The following is a 26972-nucleotide window of genomic DNA, read 5'->3' on the forward strand; positions in this document are numbered from 1 at the left end:
TAATAAAGGATAGAGTCCCATGGGATCAGAAATGAGGTTTTTTAATATAAGCTCCCCTGGGGAGACATCTCTACTAAGATTTATCAAGGAAATTTGTAAACTTCCACCTAGAGAGACTAAAGGCCATTCGGCAACATCAACAGGCTTTCTTGGCCTCAACCCAAATACTATAACCCAGTTTATTTCCATGAACTTACCATCTGCCAAATAAACTGCATTTCCTCCTAAATATCTATTACAACCACATTGTGTGTATGATATGCTAGAACTCTGAATAGAAATAAAGAAACTAGGAGGGGCAGCTAGGTGGCAAAGTGAATAGAGTTCCAGCCTTGGAGTCAAGAGGACCTGAGTTCAAATCTGACCTCAGATACTTAACACTTAATTGCTGTGAGATCCTGGGCAAGTCACTTAATCCCAATTGCCTCACCAAAAAGCGAAAGAAAGAAAGAAAGAAAGAAAGAAAGAAAGAAAGAAAGGAAGAAAGGAAGGAAGAAAGAAAGGAAGAAAGAGAGAAAGAAACTAGGATTAGAGAAACCCACAACCTGGGGTGAAGGATGGTAATGGGCTATAAACCCTTTTCCTTCCAGGGAATTTTGACAAAATAAGCATTGGCAGAACCAGAAAGTGCCTTGAACACAAAGATAGCGATCTAGTGATCTACATGAAATCATTTTTATGATTTCAGTTTTTATTCTCTTCTGCAGAAATGGACAAAGTGGGGAAAGTCTGATAGCTGGCATTTTTTTTTCTTGGTGGACAAAGGTGTCAGGATTGCAAGGCCTCTGACACAGGTACTGAGAGAAGTGGGAAGAACTCAGAAAATGTTGTCAAGAAGGCCTCTGTTACTGACCTCATAACACAGCATTACTGTTGCCCAGCAGCCTTCTGGTGTACTCTGTGCCTGAGACCTAAAGGCACTTACAGAACAGCCCAACACATCAGACATTCCCCCTGGACACACAAACACTCAGATACCCAGAATCCCTAGAGCTACACTACCACAAAGAGCTCTCATCAATTCTCCTCATAAAACACAGAGCTCAGCCGTCATGGTATAACAGGCCAGCCTGACACCAGTTCAGAAGCCTGGGCTGGAGGCAGCCTCAGGGTGGGAGACAGGCTAGCGCCCTCCTCACAGCTCCCGGTAGCAGCTGTTGCCTTTTTGTCCCCCAGTACAAATCTCTTACCTCCCTGTTAGTAGTAACAGAGGAAAAGGGGGTAGTAATAAGTGTTTGGCAAGCATGAAGACATTGAGGTCTTCTCCCTATTTTCTCCTCCCTACTTTTTAATTTCTAGAAGGGGCATAACCTTGCTACAGAGTGATGGAATACTTATAGGTAGTTAAGTCACAATTTAAACTCTGGAAAAGTATCTTCTGGGCACGCATGTCATTTTCATCAAGTTTCTGATTCTGAGTTTAGGCTGTTGACCTGGCATCATCTCTGGTTAAGCAATGCTGAGAAAAAGTTAGAAATGTTTTCCACAGATGTTTCTGGGCCCTGAAAGCTCAGCCACATTGACCCAGGGCAGCAGAAAAGTAGTTAAATGTTTAAGGACTGTCATATATGCTATGATGCTTCCTTTCCTCTCTCCTGGACTCTGGTTACAAGGATGAGAGTGGAAAGAAGTGTGCAGATCCACCATTCCTTTGTTTTATCGAAGCCTTGAGCCATCAACATTGACCAGTGCTTTCTCAGATTGGCCATCTCCACAACCCCAGCTCCCAGCTCCCATGTGCCCCTGGCACTGCTCCCAAATCCTGAGGGCTAGCATGGCCACCCTCACTAGACTGTGAGGTCCAAGAATAATGGGTGCTATAATCTAGTTTGTATCCATGTGGACTCAACTTGGGAAAGCTTATCAAGTCAATGACATAGTTGGAGTTGTCATCATTGTTTAAAACAAACAGGAAACAAACCCCTTTTGTCTCTGACAAGAAAAAGGAGCTTGGTAAACAATCCAGAGCCAAGCTTGGCCGCTGTCTGGGAGCACAGGTGGTAGCTTCAGTAAAATTCAATAATACTGCCATGGAATAATACTGCCATGGTTCATGCCATGGAACTGTGGTTAATCCAGGGAAAAGGGATGCAGTGACTGGCACTGTTCAAAAATCTCTCCGCTGCTTAGGGCTCCAGAGTGACAGTATGCCCAAAAGGAGAACTCCCACCACACTGTTAATGGGCAGATGCATATGATTATAGATTCAAAGCTTTAGATACCATCTGGTCCAACCCTCTCATTTTACAGATGAGGAAGGTATAGGTAGGAAGAAGGACCCATATGGAGTAGCAAGAAATCCTAGAAGAATGGGCAAGGCTTGGGAAAATCACCTGACCAAAAGGAACAAAAAGAGTGGGCCATGATCTACTACTAGCTCATGGTGAAATGTCGCATTGGATTATCATGACTAATAGTCATAGAGAGCTCTTAAGCTGTGTGGTGGAGGAGGAGAGGAGGATAAAGAGAAGAATTTTGGTGGAAATTGCTGGACACAATAAGAAGAGTAGGAGGGAAAAAGGAAAAGAGGAGGGAGGGGAAGAAAGGGAAAAAGTGGAAGAAAGTGTGGAGAATTAGGGTAGAGGGGAGGAAAAGGCAAGAGAGAAAAATGAGGGGAGGGAAAGGGAAAGGGAAAGAGAGAAACAGAGAGAGATGGAAAACTTTTGTCAATGTTAACTGCTCCTTTCATTTATTGCATGAAATGTGAGTCACTCTCCAATAAAACCTGGCTTTTGGCAAAAGTGAAATCTAGCATCTGACCTGCAGGTGAACTCAGCAGGCTGCTCCCTGACTGAGGGACTCAATTAGAGCTTCTGATCTGAAATAAAGTTTCTCAAGAAAGAGGGGATGAACCAAGGTACCCCTGCTTTTAAAATCTCCCCCAGTCAAAGAATAGCAAGTGTTTATGTTCCTGAATGTCATCGGCTTCTTAGGTGTCCGTGAGGTTGAAATCAGGGGGCCTGCTCTGGTTTAGGACTGAGAAGGGTCAATGAAGCTCTCTGGATTGGGGCAGGACTAATGGGGTGAAAGTCATAAGACCGGATGCCTGAGGTGCAACCTCTACCTGAGGGGCAGTCTTCTGGTCTGAGGGCCAATTAACATCCTACATCCACGGTCCCCAAACTCCAGTTGCTTTGGGATCGCAGCGGGGATCCTGATCGGGGTAGAACACCGGTACAGAGGTCTTATGGTAATATTGGAGCCGGGCCAGAAGCTTCTTAACGATACCGGGGTGTTTGCTGGCTAGGTCATATCTTTCTTCAGGGTCTCGTTGGATATCAAAAAGCCAGAGGTTTTTGCTTGGTGGGTCACGTGACGGTTGCTTTCTGATTCTGTATAAAGATGGTGGTGGAAACCAGTGACCACAGCCTGTTAGAAAAATATGAAACAGTAAAAGGAGGCCTGGAGGCAGCTAGGTGGCCCAGCGGATAGAGCACCAGCCCTGGAGTGCAAAGTACCTGAGTTCAAATCTGACCTCAGACATTTACTAGCTGTGTGACCCTGGGCCACTTACCCCTCCACCAAAAAAAGAGGAGGCCCAGTATACAGCTAGATAGGGCTTGAAAACAAGCATGGTTGGCTCTTCCCAAGAGGCCCTGCATCCCTGGCCACACTCCACTCTTGGATGTACCTGGACTCAGGCACCCGACATACCTGGCCAGGAGTAGAAGCAGGTCGGCTTCCTGCTATTCAGTGCTGCTTCCACAACGCCCCTACTTCTCCTTTGGGGTTCACTCTGATCGAGTCTAAGCTCCCTTCTGGATCTGCTACATCAGCTCTTGGGTTATGCCTCCTTCTTTCTTAAGGAATCCTCAAAGACATTCTCTCCATCCCAAACCCCACCTTTGAACTGGAGGACGTCACTGACATGTGGATGCCCCCTCAAATACCCTTGCTTCCTTGGTCAGCCTCCTCTTTTAGTCTTCCTTCTATCCTGAAACTTCTGTGGCTCTGTGTGGCCTCTCGGACAACCGCTTCCAAAATTCTGATCTCACATCTCTACTAGTAATCAATGTTTGAATGTGTATTTACTTTCTTACAAATTATATACATGTATTAGTGAGAGATAATACACACTATAAAACTTAAAATAGAAATTTAAAAAGGATGAGATAAAGATGAAATATATTTTATCCTATAGTCAAGGGGAAGGAGTGGGGATGACACTGAGAAACCTAAACTTTGGGAAAATGCCTTTGGGAGCTGTGTGGAGGATGGGATGGGGAGGTGAGCAAGAGGCTTGAAGCAGGGAGGTCAGCTAGGAGGAGGCTATTGCCACAGTCCAGGACAGAAGTGATCATATTCTGAACCAATAGAGAGAAGAAGGGAGATGAAAGAAATAGTATAGAGGTAGAAACAGGAAGATCTGGTAACAGATTGGATATGTGGAGTGAAGGAGACTGAGGAATTGAAGATGACCCCTAGGTTGTGAACCTGGATGCCTAGGAAAACGGTGGTGTCCTCAACAGAAATGGGGAAGTTTAGAAGACAGATGGAAGTAAGTGGGTTTTTTTGGGGAGTGGAGGAGGAAAATGTAATAAGATGTACGAGGCAACTGACAACCCACCCATACCTGCTCATCCTGTCCCACTCAAAATGAAAAGGGGGAAGGTAGAGACCCCTATACCTGGTCACTGCTCCAGAAGAAGGAAGGAAGGAAAGAAAGAAACATTTATTAAGTGCCTACTATGTGCAAAGACTGTGCTCAGCACATTACAAATATTATCTTATTTGATCCTTGCAATAAACCTGGGAGATAGGTGCTATTATTATACCTATTTCATAGATGAGGAAACTGAGGCAGAAAGCGGTTAAGCCCAGGGTCACACAGCTAGTAAGTGTCTGAAGCTTCATTTGAGCTCAACTCTTAATGATTTCAGGACCAATGCCACCTAACTGAGAACCCACAGAGCACAGAACCCACCATCTCAGGTACTCCTGCTATGGTCACAGGTGATCTGAGAGACAGAAGAGGATGTGCAGAGAGGTGGAAATTTTTCCAGTGGTACCTGGCAGTGATATCAGGTTAAGGTGGAAATTGGGAGCCTGCACAGGGGCAGCAGGGGGACAGAAAAGCCTCATGGGGCAGCTAGGTGGTTCAGTGGATAGAGCTCTGGCCTTGGAATCAGGAGGACCTAAGTTCAAATCCAGCCTCAGACACTTAACACTTACTAGCTGTGTGACCCTGGGCAAGTCACTTAACCCCGATTGCCTCACCAAAAAGCAAAAAAACAAGCAAACAAACAAGAAAAAAAAAACGAAAAGTAGAAAAGCCTCATGATTAGCTATCCCAAGGAGGGAAGAAGTGTGACCCAACATCCCACTTTCTGACTAGCTGATCACATATCTCTTGTGGACAGGACATGGTCCTCCACTTTGGAGATCCAGGCTACAGTATAAAACACAAGCTTCTTTTTTTAATTAAAACTCTCCATCATCTGGCTCCAACTGACCTTTCTAGGCTCATTTCCTACTCCTCTCCACCCACTCTATACTTCTGCCATACTAGCCTTCTTGCCAATCTTCACGTATGACATTCCACTTCTCATCTCCATGTCTTTGCACAACTGCCCTACGTGCTTCTAAAGCCCTCCCTTCTCATCTCTGTGTTGGAGAATCCCTGGCTTCCTTCCAAGCTCAGATCCTGGGCCACCTGCTAAAGGAAACCTAAGCCTCCCCAGGAGCTAGAACCAACCCCCCCCTTGGAAATTACATATAATATATAAAATTTGTTTTGTTTTTCTGTGTTCAAGTCATCTCTAATGGAATAGAAATTCCTTTCAGGACAAGGACTGTTACTTTTTTTTCCCTTTGCATCCTTGGAAACTAGCATGGTGCCTGACATAGTCAGGAGTGTACTGGTAAATGTTTAAAAACTGTCTCCTGGGGAAAAAATACATAATAAATATACACGTTTAATATACTTTTAAGTTTAGTCTGCATTATTAACACTTACTTAAGAGCAGACAACCATAAAAACGATCAATCAAGACCTGATTTGTAGCAATTGCCAATTCCCGAGGTATAAATACTCTGACAGAAAATTTAACAATCTTCCATCTGCTGCCATTTGAGCTGCATCCTATCCCTGCCCATAGTATTCACTTAATAAATGCTTGTTAAATGTTGTTGAATGGTTGCAAGCATTTAAAATATCTGCCTTCCAAAAACTTTAGGGGGAAAGTTCTTCCTTTTCCCTTTTTTTGAGTCAATCTCCAATGGTTTTAGTAAAAAGCAGCAGATTAAACCCACTTTTCTCACTTAGCAGCTCAAAAAACATGCCTTATAAGGGTCATTGGTTTAATGTGCAGATGTTTGCTTGATTATCTTAAACATAAACCTTCAGAAAAACTTGGGAAATAGTGAATGTACTGTAATTGGGAACAGGTTGCCTAGCAAAAGAGGGATGGGAAAACCTTGAAGAAATAGTACTTTGCTTCTGCCACACAGCATGAAAGATTATAAAAAATTTTAAAGACCATTTTTAGCCTTCCAGGTGTCTGGGTAGGGGCGGGAAAGGGGCAGAATTGGGGGATAGAGAGGAAGAAAGCAAAGGGAAGTGGGAAAGAGAAGGGGGTAAGATAAGGGATTGAGAGTAGGGGAGTAAGGCCCCACTATTAAATGCAAGTAATGTACCAGATAGTCTCTCTGTCCTCCTTTTGCATATTAAAGCTGCAAATTTATGATAATTTTACTACCTGGGTAGCCAGTCAGTAGTTTCCAGTTTCCATATCGAATTGCTGCATGGATAGAAACATTGAAAGTGGAATGTGTTGTAGGAAAGGAATCACCTTTGGAGGCAGGCCTAGTGTTTCCTGGACCTGAAAGGAAACAACATGGAAGAATGAGATTGAAATTTCAGTAGCATACAGTTACACAGACCCACTTTATATTTCTCTTACACAACACTAAATAGTCTGGATTCAATACTGGAGTGTAAACAGGTCGCCTGCCCTAGAAATGAATTCTTCATTAAATAGTTTTGTTACTATATTTTACAAAGAGCTATAGTAACTCTAAATGTCCGTCACAAACAACTGAAAAGAAGCATTCCGAAGACATTAGAACCCTGATCTAACTTAAAAATATCAGTGCCCTGCTTTTATAGAGTTTACAGTGCTCTATTGTAGTATTTTTTGGGGAGAGGAGCGTTTAAAGATGGGAGGGACTTCTTGCTGAGGGGACTGCCTCTACCAATGCAGAATGGCACATCATCTGGGGGCTGACCAGCGGTGGGGGAGAAAAAAAAGACATTTGCATGATAATTTTGTTATATATTTGAAAGAAATAGCAAGTGGTGCAGAGTAGATTTGCAGTTCCACATGAAATCATCTTTTTTATCGTGCTATGTTATGGAAATGCTTGTTTTATTCCATAAATTAAAAATAAAATAAAAAAAAAGAATGGCACATCATCTGCAAGTTATAGTCTTAGAGCATAGTCCAGCACACCAGGAAGTTAAGTGAATCACCCAGGGGCTCACAGTCAGGACGTGGCAGAGGCTGCACTAGAACCCAGTTCTTCCTGGTTCTGAGGCCAGCTCTGGCTCCTGTTAAGAGCATGCAGGGATTAAACGCTCTCATTTCCCAAAACAGAGGATGTGCTGATAAATTGCAAATAACGGAGCCCTGAAGGACTTCGCCCTTCCACCTCAGAGAACTCTTGCCACCGGGCCTCATTGTCCTGACTGGTCACCGGCTCTGGTTGTGCTTCATGTTACTGGCGCCTTCTCACCAGCACCCTTGCTGCCTCTCTAAAATCCTTTACGGCTCCCCTTACTCCCACATAATAAAACTTTACAAATATCTCATTTGATCCTCACAGCAAGTCTGGGAGATAGGTGCTATTATTATCCCCATTTTACAAATGAGGAAACTGAGGCAAACAGAGATTAAGTGACTTGTTCAAGTATCAGAGGCTGAATTTGAACTCAGGTCTTCCTGACTCCAGGGCCAGCACTCTCTACGCTGTGCTACCTAGTTGCGCTTCTAGTTTAAGAATCATAATCAAATCAATAGTGTCATTGCTGCTGGAAAGGGTATGTCAATCTACTGCCCTTTGGCTCCACTTACCACCCCTATAACTTTCCAGATCCGTTCCTCTCTGACCCTCACTATATGCACTGTCTCTGCCACCCCCTTCCCTTAGAAAGTAAGTTAATTAAGGGCAGGGACTCTCTTTGTTTTAGTACTTGTATCTCCAATTCCTGGCACAGAGAAAGCATTTTAAAATGGCTTTTTCATTAAATAATTTTCCTTTCTAATTGAATATGGAATTATAGGTCGAATATCCCAAACCTGAGCCCTTAGTTGTACCTTTAAAATTGGTATACGTCTTTTGTTCATGGCACGCAGGAAACTTGGACTTGTCCAGACCAGTCATTCCATCTTTGACGGGAACTTTTGGAAGGACACTTTACTTTGCTGATGCAAACTGCCAAAACATCCACAGCTTAAAGACATTCCTAGAGCACTGAGTGAATTAGTCACCTGCTGATCGTCATTGGGCCGGATCTTCTGGGTCTCACCCTTTGGCGTCTGTGCCACATTGCTCTTGGCTATGAGTGCAAAGTACAAGTTTGGGCACAGAGCTGGTGCGTACTCATGTTTCTGGTCTACAGTTGGTTGACTGGTACCAAATATGTACACTTTCCACGACCTTACCCAGAACTGTATATGGTGGTTATGATAGCTCTTTAAAATGGTGCCTAATTCCTGGGGCCTTCATGCTGTGAGGAAAGGACTGAATGAAAAGTTCCTTCTGTCTATAAGGTACTATAAGGCAAAATCCAACTCTCATGCCTTTTTCCATTTCTCAGCATGGGATACAGGGTCCTGTACTGGATGGGCTTTGAACACCTGTACTGTACCAGCACTCAGCACAATGTCTGACACATAGTAGGCACTTAATAAATGTTGACCGAATTTTTTTTAAAAAAAAATGGTACCTAAGCTACTGAATTCAGCAAATATTAGTTGTACTTTGTGTTCTTTATCTACAAATGAGGCAGAAGCAGAAGGCTGGCTCTGAGCCAGGAAGACCTGGGTTCAACTCTCACCTCTGACACATGCTGGGTAGGTGATACTTAATAAGTCACTTGCCCTATAGTGCTCCAGGTAATTCTCCAAGACTACAAATTTCTTTTTCTTTCTTTCTTTCTTTCGCTTTCAGATCATGTTTTATTTTTCTCCAATTACAAGTAAAGACAACTTTTAACATTCATTTTTTAAAATAAAATTTTGAGCTCCAAATTTTCTCCCTCCTTCCCCCTCCTAAGATGGTAAGCAATTTGATACAGGTTACATATGTGCAATCATGTAAAACATATTTCCATTTTAGACTACAAGTTTCAAAGAAGGTAAAGTAAGAACCTGCATTGGTACTTCCTTATACCAACGAAATCCCAGGTCCAGCTCCTATCCCTATGTATAAAAGCAGGGCTTTAATAGGATTTCATCTACACAATGACTACCCTTTTTAATTTTTTTAAGAGAATCGTATTTTTATCAATACCTTTAAAATTATCGATATCTTTTCTTTTACTTTACCTTCATTCTCCAATATGTTCAACCCCAAATCCCATAACTTACAATAAAGAATAAAAAAGAACAAGGAAAAAAGTAGTTCATCAAAACTAACCCAATACATGAAGTAAATCTCATGGGATCTGCAATGTCCCAAACCCATAGCCCTTCGTCTTGGCAAATAAGGGACAAGGGTACATTTTCTCCTCTTTTCTTCATGGCCAAACTTGGATATTTTTTGGTCTTTATATCATTTTTATTTCCAAATACATCCCTCTTCATTCCCAAAGAACCATCCCTTATAAGAAATATTTTCAAAAAAGAGAAAAAAAAGACCAAAAAGTAGCTCAGAGAAATCAGCAGTTTAAGTGCAGGCAAGATTTCACACCCCTAAGAGGTGAAGAAAATGGATTTTATTATCTCTTCTCCAGGGCCATGTGGTCATTATGATTATATAATGTTCAGCTTAATTTTTTTCTTTCCATTTATACTGCTAGCTACCTTTATTTTTATAAAATGTCTTCTGCCCAATGTGCTCCTCCCCTAATCCAATGCAGATCACCGGAGGGTTGGGAACATATTGCACAACTATATTTCACAGTGTTGAAAGGATAGCGTAGACACAATGCTTAGTCACCATTTAAAACAAGGCCATTATAGAGACACAGGAGACTAAGCAAATAAACATCTGTGGTTTCAGACCTCTAAGTCTCAACAATCTCACACCAACAAGTCTTTGGTACCAGAGGAAGGACTGTTTCATACTCATGGCTCCCTGTTTGTTTGGGTACATTTTGGTTCCAAAGTAAACAGATGATCCTGATGGCCGAGATGTGTGAGGCTATCCATCACGGGAAGCGTGTTGTTAACGCACATGCTACAGCAAAAATGGACAACTTCATTATTTACATCAACTAAGTTTGTATAAAGGTCATATTTTGATATGGAAGGATGTTTGTTACATAAAATGGATATCTGATTTGTGAAATTATAAACAGAAAAGGGGAAATGTAGTCATGTCACATCTATTCATGTTCTGCCCAAACATATACAAAACAGGAACATAAAATATCTAAATAGTAAGTCTAAGACTACGTGATGAAAGACGTCAGCTGTTTTTGAATCCTCATGTACGTTGTGCTGCAAATTTTGGCTTCGTGAACACTTTCTGAGTAACAAAAATCGCAGCTTGACGAACGCTGCATTCCACACCGACTCAGTGAATCAGACTTAGGGCTCTACACACATAGCACAAAGTCATGTAAATCCACCCTCACTGCCCACATCCTCCATGCCAAACACCTTTTTGCTAAGATCTGCACTGCCATGAATGGCTAGTCCAAGCCAAGAGCTCTTTAGGTAGAGCAGATGCTGGGAGCAACACCCTAAGACCAGGTGAATTGAACCAGCCATTATTCAACTGAAACCTGTTCATGGACCTGTTCATTAAGGTGGCCTTTAATCTCAAGGTACCACTAATGAGATCACAGAAGTGAAAAGATTTGAATGATACTTCTACAAAAGAAAACAAATGTATTATATCTTTTGAATATGGCCAATGGAGAATTTTTTTTCCTTTGTGATGCATATTTGTTACAAGAGATTTGTTTTCTGGTTTTGCTTTTTTTTTGTTTTCCACTATGGGAGTAGGAAGGTGGGAGGGAGAGAAAATAAATTTTTGTTCACTGAAAAAATTTATTTTAATAAAAGAAAACTAATTTATGAAAACTACTGGTAGGTGGGTTTGTCCTGACCCTTTTAAAAAATGAATGTTCCATTGATGCCTTAAAAAAATATAATTTCTTTTTTAAAGATGCATTTATTAATTATTTTTAACATTTCCTTTTAAAAAAATTTGAGTTTCAAATTCTCTCCCTCCCTCCAGATCATTGAGAAGCTAAACAATATAATATCAATTATACATGCAAAATCATGTAAAACATATTTCCATATTAGCCATATTGTAAAAAAATAACAAAAAAATAAAGTGAAAAAATAAACTTCAATCTGCACTCAGACTACATTAGTTCTCTCTCTGGAGGTGGATAGTATTTTTTTCATCACAGGTCCTTTGGAATTGTCTTGGATCATTACATTGATCAGAGTAGCTAGGTTTTTCACAGTTGATCATTATTACAATAGCACTGTTACTGTGTACAATGTTCTAGTTCTGCTCACTTCACTTTGCATCAGTTCATATAAGTCTTCCCAGGTTTTTCTGAAATCATGCTGTTTGTCATTTCTTATATAACAATAGTATTCCACCACAACTTGTTCAGCCATTCCCCAATTGATACCCATCCTTTCAATTTCCAATTCTTTGCCACCACAAAAAGAGCTGCTACAAATATTTTTGTACATGTGGGTCCTTTTCTCTATTGATGCTTTAAATAAAACATGACTGACTTCCTATATTTCTTCCCCCTCCATAGAGACTGTAACCTCTGTCCCAAAGTCCACTAGTATGGGATTCTCGCCTTATTAGTGAGTTAGGGTGAGGTGAGAGAGTCCCAGTTCTGCCAGTCCTCTTTGACTCCTGTTTGGGACTCTTTAAGGCCAGTCCCTTTTGGAACTCATCAGGTTTCAAGTCTTCTACATCCTTCAAGTGTCAAATCACGTTGAGTGCTTCTTCTTTTGGCTTCAAGAGAAAATATCAAAGAGGCCAAGGCCACTTCAGGCTGAAGGAAAAGACTTTGGGAAGACATGAGAGGAGCTGGGAGTCTCCATCATGTGCCTACCCCTTGCTTGTTATACTAGAGACTTTGGGGAATTTCTCCTTGGGTGAGATCCAGGACCTTTTCTTTTGGTTGAGCTGAGTTACTTTGCTCCAAAGAGAGAACTCCTTCACTATCTACTGTCTGGCATATATTCTCATGCCTTCTTGATTTTCTGTTTTGCTACCAATTTGGATAAATGGATTTCTTTGCTATTCTCTATATGTGTTCATTGTGGAACTGGTATTAGGTGGGAAAAGGGTCAAGCCTTGGTTATCAAGCTTGGGGTCCTTCTTCCCCCAATAATAAGGACAAAGTGATCAGAAGTTAGCTTAAATCTGATCATATCCCCTACACAAATAATATTTAAGGGATTAGACCAGGGTGGGGAACCTGCAGCCTCAAGGCCACATGTGGCCTTCTAGATCCTTAGGTGTAGTCTTTTGACCGAGTTCAAGTTTTATAGAACAAATCCTTTTATTGAAGGGATTTGTTCGGTGAAGTTTGGATTCAGTCAAAGGACTACACTTGAGGACCTAGAGGGCCACATGTGGCCTTAAGGCCGCAGATTCCCCACCACAGGTTAATTCTAGCCTGGTACCCTGTCTGTCTAAGGGGAGCAAAGTGGTGGCCTTTGGTCCCAACCTCTTATTTCCCCTCCTAGCAGGACTTAAAGTATCCCTTGGAAAAGGGTGGAGGGGAGAAGAGAGTAAAGATGCCCCCCTTTGAGCCACACACAAAGATGGCTCATTCTTGTCACATAACATGGAAATATAAATAAAACCAATCAACATATTGCTCATTCCGCATCTCTACTCAGGGCCAGATAGAGCCAGTTTGAACCAGACAGCTGATTGTTAAATTTTCAACGTAAGCATCTACATCTTGGAAATAAGCAAACCCAGAGGAGCAGCTAGGTGGCGCAGTGGATACAGCACTGGCCCTGAAGTCAGGAGGACCTGAGTTCAAATCCGGCCTCAGACCAAACACTTGACACTTACTAGTTGTGTGACCCTGGGCATCATTTAACCCCAATTGCCTTAAAAAAAAGAAAGAAGCAAACCCTATAAATTATGGCTTGATTTACTGTTTGTTGACTGTCTAGGCTTAAGAAAGTGATGGAGAAAATGTTAATAATTTAGATTAAAAGTGTATTGGAAGTACCTCCCCCCACACACAAACACACAGGGAACCTGTTGTTGAAGCCCACCCCTGCTTCTAGTCTATCACTTCCCTACTTCTAGGAGGGTGTATGTTTCAACACCAATCTTCTGAAGCCAAGATTGGTCACTGCACTGATCAGAGTTTCAATGTCTTTTCATGTTATTTTCTTTTATATTACTGTGGCAGCTCACTATGTACATCATTCTCTTGGTTTTACTTACTTGGCTTTGCAGTAGTTCATACAAGTCTTTCCCAAGTTTCTTAGGGTCTTTCATATTCATCATTTTGTACAGTGCAATAATATTCCATTATAGCCACAGATCACAGTTTGTTTAGCTTTTCCCTAGTCAACAGATCTCCACTTGGCTTCCAGTTTCTTGCTACGACAAAAAGTGCTACTAAAAATGTTTTTGTATTTGTGAGCTCTGTCTTTGACCTCCTTGGAGTAGGTCATCCTCATTAGCTGTATCACTTAGTCTATCTTAGTGGTTTTTCTTGTATAGTTCCATTCTTTTTTTCCAGAATGGAACCAAATCATAGCTCCACCAATCTTTTTTTTTCACAGTCCCTCCAACATTTACCATTTTCATCTTCTGTCACCTTTGTCAGTCTGATGGGTGTGAGGGTTGGTAATGCACATTTCTCTTACTGTTAGTGATTTGGAGCATTCTTTCATATAATTGTTGATTATCCCCCCCATTTTTATTTAATTCAATAAATATTTATTGAGCACCCCCTATGTACCAACATTCTTTTAGGTGATCACTGAGGGAGATTCAAAAGATCCCATCCTTACCCTCAAGGAGCTTACAAACTCTTTGGGGAGATAATATATGCGCATGAAAGAGTTAAACAGTAATATAAAACAAGATAGTATATAATTAAGGGCCCAAATGGGTGGTGTAATGTAGACAATATATAATAGAGAATCACAAAACTTTATCACTGGAAAGGATTTCCATCCCGTTCATTCTGTCCCTGAACAAGAATGACCTCCAATATCCCCAACAGGTACTCATTCAGCCTTTTCTGGAGAGACCTGGAGGGAGATGGACCCCAGTTCCTCCTCAAACTGCCCATTCCACTACTGGATGGTGCAGGAAGCTAGAAAAGGGAGAGGTCAAGGCTGAAGTGGTTGGCAAGGTTTCATGAGGAGATGGAATTTAGAATGGATGCTAAAGAAAGGCAAGATTTGGATAGGTGGAAAAGAAGAAAAGCTTTCTAAGTGCAGGGAAGTGGCATGAGCCCAAATTTGGAGATGGAAAACATTTGTTTTAAACAGTAATAAGGCTATTTGCCTGCTTAGAGTGGAAGTTAGGGGTATAAAGTGAAAGAAGGTTGAACAGATAAAGGTGAGGGCAGATTAAGAAGGACCTTGAATGCTAAACTGAGAATTTATTTTGAGCATCAGGGAGTGACCCGATAATGTTGATCTAGGAGTGAAATAAAGTTGGTGTCTTAGCAAGCCTTTTCTGATTTACAGGATGGAGGATAATTCAGCTAAGCATCTAGTCAATGTTTATGTACATTATGTACAAAATACTATATTAAGTGTTGTTGGGGATTATAAAGTGAGTATAAACAGATCTTACCGCATAATGGTAAGCTTCATTGTCTAGAAACTTACCAATAACAGCCAGTCAGTCAACGAGTGTCTCCCAAATTTCCGTGGGAAAGGCAGGACAAAAGGGCAGGACTTAATTACTGTTAAGTGTTATGGTGAATTTAGAGAATTATCTACTTAAAGTGATAAGATGCTATACACAAGATATCTTAACCAGGTACAAACATATCTTGCTTCTCTGATAAGGTACAAAAAAGGCCAAGACAACATTTAGTTTAATCAATCAATTAATCCTAGATTTTACACTGTTGGGGGGAAGTTGTTCTTGATCAACTTAGATGTTTTTGAAAGCCCACTGTATAACTGCAGTGATGATGCACAATGATGTTGTTTGAATTCACTGAGGAAATTTGGTCATTCTCTGTGGACCATCTATAAAATAGCAAACCGGTTCATAATTGGGGAAATCATCTATCTAGCAGCTATCTAGAAGCCCCAAACCAAGCCCCTGAGAAGGAATCATTTGGGGGAGGGGGATGGCAGAGTGAGACTTGGCCTTGACCTCAGATTCTTCCACTCCTTTACCAGAGAGAGACCTTGTGAACATCAGCAGGTCAGAGGATTTGGACTTTTTCATTAGCATTCTAATCCTAGCAGTGACTCTGAGAGAGCAGTGACTCACAGCAGTGTCTGCATTAAGAGCCAAGGATGGACAGAGTGTGATGAGGAAAAGCAGATTCAAGACTCTATAAGGAGCCCAGCAGAAAAGCTAGATCCCTGCTAGGTAGGGAACATCTTGGTGTTCAAATGATGGCAAAAGGGCTTCCACGAGCTGGGGGTTACTTCTCCCTCTGCCACATGTACTTTCTAAACTTGAGCACACGTTTCCCTGGACTCTGTAAGTAATGGTGGGAGGGAATGTCACAGACTTTTTGGGGGAGGCTTGGTGCCAAATGTTCTTGTTATAACCTTAGTAAATCTTCTAATTAAAGGCTAACTAAGTTTGACTGATACTAACTGGTAATGCCGTGGGGAAGCACACCAGTGGGGGCTTATGAACTCTAGCATTAGAAAGACAACTCTAACTCTCTGGGCTACCCCTTGACTCTGAGGAGAGCTGCAACAATGGAACTTTAGGGCCACAGAATAGCAGCGTCAGTACACATGGGCTCCAGAGTATGGGCTACTCTACTTTCCTTCTCATATATTTCTATCTGTATCTGTGATTTCATCAAAATGGGTAACAAAAATATATAAGAAAAATGCTACAGATAATAACCACTGCAACAACAACAATAAAAACAATCCTTCAAAATACAGAGACCTCACAGAAGAAATTAAAACAATGTGGGAACAGATTGAAGTACTTATCAGTTTGTTTTCATCAACCTTTTTGCTACTGGAGTTGTCCTTAAGATGCTTTAGTGAGACTAAAGAAGATGGGTTTACATCTCAATACTTTTATTAAATACAAAAAGCAGTTACTTTATTGACCTGTACAACAGTTATATGTAAAAAAAATAATAGGAGAGTAAGACGTTTCTTGAGTTATTTCTGTCTGAACTCCATCAAAAAATGAAACCAAGATAAAAAACATAGCCATAATAACATTTATGTAACATTTGAAAGTTTGCAAAGCCATTCACATACATTATTTGAGCCTCTTGAAATAAGTAAAACTAGTTATATATGAGTATAATTTATTAATGTTACCATCTTTCCTATGCAAAAATGACTTACTGATACCATTAGTAGAGTAGGCACTTTAATTGGTTTTACCAGTAGCGGGCAACTGCCCACCAATTCATGAGACTGAAGCAAAGGGAAAGAGGAAAGGGCATAGGTTGGCTGCTCTTCCAGGAAAACCAGACCTACTGATTTAGGAATGGAATCTGGGGTTGTACCACAAAGCTTCATTTCTAGGTCCCAGTCATCTGGGACTGTTCCTGCCACCCTGCTCATAACCTAGGGGCAAAGGTAGGGACTAGAAGGAAGTTTTAGAGATTTGTTCAGTCTCATTCTCCCTATACACTGTCACAATCAAATTTAATTCTATGAAGTTTATTTTTGCTAACGAATACTTCTCCAGCTTACCAAGGTCATTCTAAATTCTGATTCTAAGGAACCACTCAGCATTCCCTGAAAGGGTGATATTTGCTTTGTACTTAAAGTGGTATCGATATTGAAATACAGTTAGAATCTTACCAATGTGAATTAATGGTGATTTAATTTAAATTAATTTAACTATTGGTGAATTAATGGTAGAATAAATGAAAGTTTTGAATCAGAAACTGTGTCTGTTGTCAAAAGCCAAGCCTGGCTAAACTTAAGATGGGTTCATCATCCAGTTGGTGACAGACTAATTAATTTTTTGGGCACAGTGCCTCTAAATGACCATTTATTAAGGGATGGGATAGGGGTGGAGGGCTAATGAGGAGAATGTATCCATACTTGCTAAATCATGAATCTTTAAAGGTTAAATGATAGTGTTTTTAAAAAATAAATTTAATTTTATTATTTAACAAGATACTGAAACTTCAATGAAGTGTTAGTAAAGTGTTTCCAAGCAGAGGTCTCATAAATTCTACCTTAAGAAATAGATAAGACTCATTAGAAGTATCCTTTCTCAAATCATATGCTGAAGTTAGAAATCCTTAAAAAACTTTATTTCTTTGGTGGGTTGAAAGTAACACAGTGCAATCCTATTTACGCTACTAATTTGCTTAGCCAGTTATTTCTTTGTAGATAGTGTAAAGAGTTCCACCAGCCAAATTGCCTGTCAGATTATTGAAACATTTTAATTAGGAGAGTTCCAATTAATGAGGCTCCACTAGTCTAGCTGGAGTGCATTAGCAATAGTAAGGGACTGCGGAAACTTTATGACCATCTTCCATGACAGGGCACTCAGGTTATATTCACATGTTCCCACAATGCACATGTGGATCAAATCATGGTCCATCCCCATTTTTACATAAATATGGGCAAAGGCAATGGATAACATTCTCCTCTCACTGTGTGGTAAAGAGCATATGTAACTTCTTGCCTGTCCAGATGTGAATGCATGAATTTTTATCTTGATTTTTTTGGGGTATTTTTAAAAAATCACTGTGATCCTAAAAATAAAACTTGTTACTCTAAAAATAGCTCCCTGCAAAATACTGATCCAGAACCCCCACATTCAGCATGAGCTTCCTTACTGACACTCTCCATGGGAGGGAGAATATGGAGAATGGAGCAACTAACCACATCCATAGTAATTCTAACACCACAATACAATGCCTTCTGAGCTACATTAATTGCCACACAGTGAACAATGGCATCATATGTACCCATATCATTGGGCCTGGCAAACAGTTGATCTCCTTGGCTTTTCCTTCCCATGTCTCTAGTCTTTTCTTTTATGATAGATATTTTCTTTTTTTATTATGAACCTAAAGAACATGAGCATTTCAAGAGGCAAATTAGAAAAGAGGATTGTATAGAAAGCCATGAACTTCTGTTAAGTGGGCTTTGCCTTTTAAAAAAAATTAAATTTAATATGGCAGTAATAGTAATAGCTAACATTTCTATAGTGTTTTAAGGTTGTCAGGTGCTTTATGTATATTATCTCACATGATCTTCACCATAACCTTGTGAGGTAGGCACTATTATTATTATTCTCACTTTACAGATGAGGAAACTGAGGCAGACAAAGGTTAAGTGACTTGCCTAGGGTCTTATAGTAAGTGTCTGAGGCCAGATTTGAACTTGGGTCTTCCGTGCTCCAAATCTAGCACCCTACCTACTCTGTCATCTAGCTGATTTTGCTCATCTGTATCCCTTTCTGAAGTTCTTTTGTTCTCCTGTTGTTTTTCAGATGTCTCACTGATATCCTTTTTTTCCCTACACCACTCTTACTTCCCAACAACTCTCCCCACCCTCACCCCCACCCCATCACAGAAGCCCTCCCTTGTAATAAGTAAACATAATTAAGTAAAACAAATCAACCCAGTGGCCATGTCTGAAAACGTCTGCCTTTTTCTAGCAGAGGCCTGCTGTGATTCTTTGCTCCGCTGGCTCTGTGATTGACTGTTTTTCATCTCCAACTCTGCCTCTATGCTCAGCCCTCCCTGATTCTCTATTTATTTGAATCTGATCCTTGTTTGTACCTCTGACCATGTCTCTGGCTTCAGTCTTGGGAACTTGGTATACTTCACTTGTTGCCATAGCTGCTTTCATGACCACATCCAATATACTTTGCCTTCCTTCTTGGGCCCTCCCCCTGGCACAGGCTGTTGGAACCAGGATTGGACAGTTTTTAAAGACGCGCTGAAAAGTGTATCTCAAGTGGGAAAATGTAAATATATACATCTGCATGATTCCAGTTGGTGGGCTAACTCCTAGAGCAGCATTTTAGAGCTAGAATCATTTAGTCGTAGAATCATGGACTACTAAGAGACGGAGCGGACCTTAGAGATTATCTAGTGAAAACTTCCTTGTTCAGGAATTCCTTCTATAATATCCCCAATGAGTTGTTACCCAGACTCTCCTTGAACAATTTCAGTGATTGAGCAGCTCATTACATTTTCATATAATTCTAATTATTAGAAAGTTCTTTGTTCTATTAAGCCAAAATCTAGTTCCCTGAAATTTTCACCTATTAGTCCTAGGTCTCCCCTTGGGAGCTATAGAGAATATGTTTAATCCTCTGCCCACATGGCAGTCCTTCAGATATTTTAGGATTGTCGTCTTGTCCCCATATAATAAATGAAGAGCCAAGGCAGAAGAAGCCCATAGGTGGTGCATAGAGAGAGCACGAGGCTTGGAATGAGGAAGACTCATCTTCTTGAGTTCAAATTTGACCTCAAGTGATACTTATTAAATGTGTGACCCTGGGCAAGTCACTTAACCCTGTTTGCCTCAGTTTCCTCTCCTGTAAAATGAGCTAGAGAAGGAAATGGCAAACCATTCTAGTATCTTTGCCAAGAAAACCCCACATGGGTCACGAAGAGTTGGACGTGACTGAAATTGTGAACTGATCCAACCATTTTGGAGAGCAATCTGGAATTATGCCCAAAGAGTTACTGAACTGTCTATACACTTTGACTCAGAAATACCACTACTTTGTCTATTCCCAAAAATGATTAGAGAAAAAGGAAAAAAAAACCCAATATGTTCTAAAATGTTTATAGCAGCTCTCTTTATGGTGGCTAAGAACTGGAAATTACAGGGATGCCCATCAATTGGGGAATGGCTGAACAAGTTGTGGTATAATGTTTGTGATGAAATACTACTGCACTGTAAGAAATAATAAGCTCAGAAAAACATGGAAAGACTTGCACAAAACAATGAAGTAAAATGAGCAGAACCAAGAGAACACTGTATACAATAATAGCAATATTGTTTTAAGAATGACTTTGAGTGAAGAAGTCATTTTGACAATTATAACTACCCAAATTAACTATGAAGGACATATAAAGGAAAACATTATCTGCATCCAAAGAAAGAACTGATAAATAGAAGTATGCACGGAATGATTTTATATATAAATATATACATATAAATGTGTATATACACATACATGTATGCATATATATATATATATATGTATACACATATTTGTGTCTAATGGTAGCCATCTCCAGAGGGGAAGAAAAAAAGGGAAAAAAAAGAAATTTACATAACAACTTTATTATATATTTAAAAGGAATAGCAAGTTGTACACACTAGATTTGCAGGTTCACGTGCAATAATTTTTTATTATATTATGGAAATGCTTGTTTTATCCCATAAATTTAAAATAAAATAAATAAAAGTTAAAAAAGACTCTTTCCCATGTCCAGAATGCTTCCCCTCCTTCCTTCTGCTTCTCAGAAGCCCTAACTCCCTTCAAGACTCAGCTCAAGTGACACCTTTACAAGAGGCCTTTGATGATTTCCTTTAGTTTTTAGGACACTTTCTCCCTATCTCAAAATGACTTTGATTTACTTGATGTATATCATGTATTTATTTACCTGTGTATATTTAGAATATAAACTCCTCAAAGGCACGGGTTGTTTCAATTTTGTCTTTATGTCTCCTGTGTCCAAACAGTACCTGGCACATAGTAGCAGCTTAATAAATGCTAATTCAATTGAATTGAAAGATTTTTCTAACTGACTGGATCCTGTATCCTACCTTGCATAGGAAATAAAGGAGACAGAAGTGAGGGAGAAGAAAAATGGGTAGTTTTTGGTTGGTGTGGTGAGGGTCATCTTGGACACTCTAACCCCTGACTGGTTGAGCTTGACCTCTTGCTGTAAGCCTTGTGGCCTCATCAATGAGTCTTGGTGTCACAAATTCTCAAGCACCACATTTGGTTCCTGCTACTATTCCAGCTTTAGCATAATGGGTTCTTTGGGATTTTGGAAATGTCTAACCACAGTACTAGACTCAGTCATATCCTGTGGGGGCTCATTTTCTCAGGCTGACTATATATTGGATAAACATGACATGCTTTAAAGTCTTCTAAATTTACTTGCCATTAATTTAATGGACTTGCCTCCTGTTACCAGCACTGAGTCCTTTTTTTAAAAAAAATGCTGACTCTTGGCTCCAAAGTAAGATTCAAATTTGCATACCATTTCTGCAAGGGGAGGAGGAGCAGCACCTTGAACTTAAAAGTCTCCGGCTCTCCATATGTGAAATGAAAGAAAACGTGTACATACAGGTTTGCTTGGCCAGATATCTGATTCATGCAGCAAAGGAAAAGGATATATAGGTCATCTCTTTCCATTCTCACTAAGAGGTGGCAGATGCTGCATACTTTCATGAACCCATGTTGGAAAAAGGAACAGAGAAAAACATGAAGACAGAGGAAAGAGAATGAATAGAGGGGAGCAGAGAAAGCAGGAAGGGTAAGGGAAGCGATGAGTGGGGAGAAAGGAAAGGAGAAGAAAGGGAGAGGGGAAGAGAAGAGGGAAATTTTTTGACTATTCAGGGGGCAGATTATATGGTTTTGTTTTTCCTTCCACTCCTGATTCTCAGCATCTGGCCATTTCTCTGCTTGTGAGCATATTTTTAAAGGTTGGGTAAAGAGGTGTGTGTGTGTGTGTGTGTGTGTCTGTGTGTGAGACAGAGAGAGAGAGAGAGAGATAAAGCAATGATTAACTTCATTCCTTAGCAGTAACTGATAAAGGTTTGGTCATGAAAGGGGTTTAAAGCATTGGCTAAAATGAAGTTTTGAGAATGACAAAGGACTTCTATTTTGGGACCACCTAGGAACTTTCCTTTAGATTGTAAGCTCCTTGAGGGCAGGGACTCTCTTTTGCCTCTTTTTGTATACCCAGTGCTTAGCACACAGTAGGATTGATAAAACTCATAGCAGTATAGAAAAATGAGTAGTTATTATTATTATTATCATTATCATCAGTGTTCTTCCTGTTCCTGTTGCTATAATCAATGACAACAGCAATAAAGATGATGACAATCACACTTTACCTCTATAATGCTTTCCACTCTAGTTTGATTCCTCACCATGAAGTTAGACATTATCCCCATTACATCTCACTTAGTTGCTCATAGCCTCGCAGTGGCAGAGATTAGCTTTAAACCTAAACCTTCTTATTCCCAAATCACAACCGGAATTTTTTCCATTGCACTACTGCTGCTCCTCAAAACAGATATATGTGTGTGTGTATATACATACACACGCATACATATGTGTATGCAACTATATATATAACTATAATTATATATGTATATATACACACACACACACACACACACACACACATATATACATATATACATATATATATTCCACATTAGGAAAGTTAGCTTGAGATACAAAGAACATTTGAGGAAAAATGTCAGAGACAAGGGTATTATAGCAAAGAGCTGCAAGGTCTTAGGAGGCAACAGAATCATTAGAATAGTGGCAGGAACATGGGGAAGCTAGGGGATGGGGGGAGAAGGAAGAAACGTGGGGGTGGCATCTGCAATTGTTCCAGAGCCGGGGTCACTGTTGTCTTCCTCAGCTGCAAGAAGGACTGTCAAGGTGCCAACCTCACCTGGTGTCTCTTTTCTAGGCCACTCTGTCTGAGCCCATATAACGGGGAGTATAAGTAAGGAAGGCCTGGTCACTGTATTAAATTCCTCTATCAATCTTCCTTCAATCCTGTCTCTCATTCTGGGGTTTAGCCCTGACTTTGATAGTCTCTCTCTAAGACCCACTCTGCTTCTAAGAATCCTTCCTGCTCTTGTCAAAACCCTTGCAACATGAAACAGAAGTGCCAAGAAAAATATAGCAGATACAAAGTTAATCAGAAAAAGGTGAGAAGGAATATTACAGATGTTATTTATTACCTACATGGGGAAAATCAAAACCCTTATAATTTTCATATGTGCACTCTGCATGACAGATTTAAAATGAATTTAACTTTATGATTTTCTGTTTAAAGAGCCAGACTCTCAAGTACCTATTCACTCAGTTCATGCTTAATATTTTCAAAATCCAAATGAAAAAGAGCTTCAACGTGGCTGGCCCAGCCTGGATAAAGTTCAAATGTTCATAATTACTGATCATGTACTAGGCACTCAGGGACCTTATGTGTTACACTTCATGTTCGGCCATGAGTTAAAATCTCACGTAAACCTGAGGGTAGTAAAATATTCAATATAAACTAAAAACACTGGCAGAAATCTATCTGAGGAGTAAAGGCCATTGATATCATGACTTGGTAAATTAAGCTGTTTATACCTGAAGAGGCTTGAGGCAGTATGGATTTCTACTTTGTTTTACATCGAATCATAAACATTAGCTAGATCCCTAGTGCTCACAATGGATATTAACTTCTTCTTCTCTCTCTCTTTCTTTTCTTTCTTTTTTTTTTTTTAAAGATCAACAATCACTGACATTGGCATTTCACCCATGCAAGCAAAGGCTGTTGGATGGATAGCCTGTGTGCCCCATGAATAGCTTGTGGGTTCCATGGGTACCAATATATTGTCAAAAGAACTAGTGGAAGGCACCCAACAGACTAGGTGAATCCCTGTGGATTACTGACAGAACCCAGACAAGAGTAGCACAGGATGGTCTGCAATGTACATTGCGACAGTGAGTGTTCACATTGATGATAACATAGAGCCATATAAATGCAGACTTACAATATAATACCATAAGGTCATAGATTTATGATCCATGAGCTGGCTGAGACCTTAGAGTTCAATCCCCATCTACATGTCTACATAATAAAAAGGGACAACACCTAGAGAGATTCTATATTAGTTGTTTTGGGTTTTTTTTTTTGGCAAACATCCTATAATATTAGTTGACCTATGTTCATTTACTATATCATGACTAATTTGGTAAACTAGTATAGCAACAAATGGCCATGACTTCAAACATTTTTTCTAGTTCACAAAAGTAAACAATATAACAACTCTGAATTTTATCAATTTCTAATTACAGCAAGTAATTCATTGGTTAGAATTTTTCCAATTCCCACAATGCTGATTAATATGCCAAGAGACTTTTATGCTTAAATTTAATTTCACAGCAGACTAATATAACACAGAACTACAGTATCTAATGAACTTTTTTTTAGTTGGTTTTGCCCTAAATACAAGTTCTTTAAGTAATTGGTTGAGTCCATCAGGCCTGAGTTATAAATAAACACCACGTGTATGGGAGAAAAAGAAAACTTACCCTAAAATATTCACCCTCGGCCTGTGATTAAAATGAAGAGAATGAGTTGCACTGAGGAGTCTTTTGGCTGGCTGAAGATCAAAGAGAAAATAGTTTTTTTTTTCTCTTTCAACATGGCATTTAGTGGAATCCCAACCACAAAGCTTTGCTTGCTGGTCTAAACGCCTTCCTGAAGGCTTGCTATATTCCTGTGCTGTGAGGTCTCTTGTTTCAGTGCTCAGAAAGGACATTTCTAGGCCTTGAGAGCATTTTTGGATGAGGATGAAATAGTGCTAATTCAATTCTTAATTTGGAAAGGGAACTCTGCCCAAGAAATGAATCCATGATGGTTGTCAGATGGGACCAGTTCCTGTAGACAACTGTGTTACTGCTCTATAAGATGCTGGGCCATGGTGCTGAGGACATGGGAATACTGAAGCCAATCAATGTTCTTCCAAGGGTTGTCCTTCACAATGTTGATATACTCTGACTTTAATAAAAGATGGGATCCTGTAATTACTGGAAAGGTGGGCATTGTATGCCAGTTATAGAAAGGAAAAAAAGAAAAGATTTGAGAACCTTTTCTATTCTAATCCAATTATTGGCAAAGACCCAGTGGAAACTAAAGAAGTGAAGCTTTATACTTTGAAAAGCCACCAGAATCCAGGATGAAATGGGCTTCAGAACTAAATCTATCTTTCCAACAAAAACTGGAAACCCATCTGCGCGAGTGTTGGCAAAAATCATTACTTCGCTCTACAGCCTATTTAATCAGAATGAAATATTAAACAGGTGCTGTTCTATTTCAGATCAGCTGGAAAAGAGCATTTATTAAGTATGAGGTGGTGGGGCTGGGGAGAGACCCCTCAGCAGCCTACCTATAAGTTTGCAGGATCCTAGCAGATGACCCTCAGGACTCTCTGGAAATAGAAATGAATGGAGATGATTCTGGGAATTTCATTCCTAGTGCTGGCCATCCTGTAGTAAGTCAAATTCCTCACTGGGAACCATACATGTAGTTTTTTTTTTTTTTTACATTTTCACTTCAAAACACTAATGGTTGGCACCACACCCATATTTGTGCCACGGCTTCCAGAAAGAACACATGATGGGAAGAACTATGATTTTCAACATGAGCCTGGAAAGAAGCCCTTTACCTAACGTGTAACTTTTTGCCCCGTCATTTTGCAGCAAGAAGCCAGCTAGGGGATTGAGAAAGAAGGAAGGAAGGGAGGAAGAAGAAGGGAACAAGTATTTATTAAGCGTTAAGTGCTTTACAAATATTATGTTGGGTAGGGGGAGGAGGCCCAAATTTGGACAGTTATTGTCATTGTTGCTGCTACCCTTTCTTCTCCCTCTTACTGCCACCAACTCTGCCCTATTCACAAAGGGTGGGATTTGCAAGGCACAGCCTGCTCTTGAAGATGCACATATGGTAAAACATTTATGATGAGAAAAAAAAAGACAAAGCTAAGTTTTCCATCTGACCTGGTAATAATGCTTATAATGAGAAAAATCCACAAATGGATTTTGAGATGCATTTTAACGGTTAGACACAAACTCTAGGCACTAGGGAAAATGAGACTTCATATGGTGGACATTGGGGTGAGTTCTGATATTCTGGTTAGGTGACCTGATATCTTGGGACAGGCGAACCTAAAAGACACTAATACTTTAAAATAACTCATTGTTTCCTACACATTCACGAATATTAGAGTTAGGAGGTACTCTAGGGATAACCTAAACCAGTATTTCATTTTTACAGATAAGGAAACTGAGGCTCAGAGTGGTTAGATGCCTTGTTCAAGTTTTTATAATTAGTGGGGACCTAGAACTTTACTCAGGTCTCCTCATTCTACCATGCTGTGGTGCCCCACCTCCCAACCCCCGCCATCTTTATAACACATCAATATGGCTAAGCTTAATTCCTCTTAGAGTTATCCAAATAGATATTTCCGCCTCTTACACCAACTCGAAGGATATAAAGTAGGTTCTCAGGCTAGAATCTTAAAAAATGTTCAAGAGACAAGAATTACACCCCAGGAAGGGAATTTTTAAAAGAGTATAGATGATTCCTTGAGCACATTGCATATCTGGCCCAAAGGGACACTAGAGTGCTGGACACCATTAGGAAGAAAGCATCAGAAGCCAAAGAGAAAGTATTATCTTCTGTACAACTTAGTTAACAAGTTATTGTGTGTCTTGGTGTGGTAGTCTGTAGGGGAAAACAAAGGATTATAAAGAACTGTCATTGCCATTAATCAGCTTTGAATTAAGTTGAGGGATAGAAGGTATATACACACAGAAAGATAAATAACAGTGCAAGCCAGTGTTAGTTAAGTGCCACACGAGCAGAAGGG

The 26972-nt window shown here is 40.1% G+C and overlaps 1 protein-coding gene across 1 annotated transcript in view; it reads right to left on the reverse strand.

Annotated features, from left to right (window-relative positions):
* Nucleotides 1-3064: 3064 nt before the first annotated feature.
* The window catches only part of ARSB (arylsulfatase B), a 225235-nt gene continuing 201327 nt past the window's right edge, over nucleotides 3065-26972 (reverse strand). The window contains exons 7-8 of the mRNA XM_027863552.1: nucleotides 6699-6821; nucleotides 3065-3369 (exon numbers count right to left, since the gene is read on the reverse strand). Coding sequence (XP_027719353.1) covers nucleotides 3104-3369; nucleotides 6699-6821 — 389 coding nt within the window. The 3' untranslated portion in view covers nucleotides 3065-3103. The remainder of the gene's footprint in view (nucleotides 3370-6698; nucleotides 6822-26972) is intronic.

Source organism: Vombatus ursinus, unplaced genomic scaffold (genome assembly GCF_900497805.2).
Source record: "Vombatus ursinus unplaced genomic scaffold, bare-nosed wombat genome assembly UNPS02014772.1, whole genome shotgun sequence".
In the NCBI taxonomy this organism is placed as follows: domain Eukaryota; kingdom Metazoa; phylum Chordata; class Mammalia; order Diprotodontia; family Vombatidae; genus Vombatus; species Vombatus ursinus.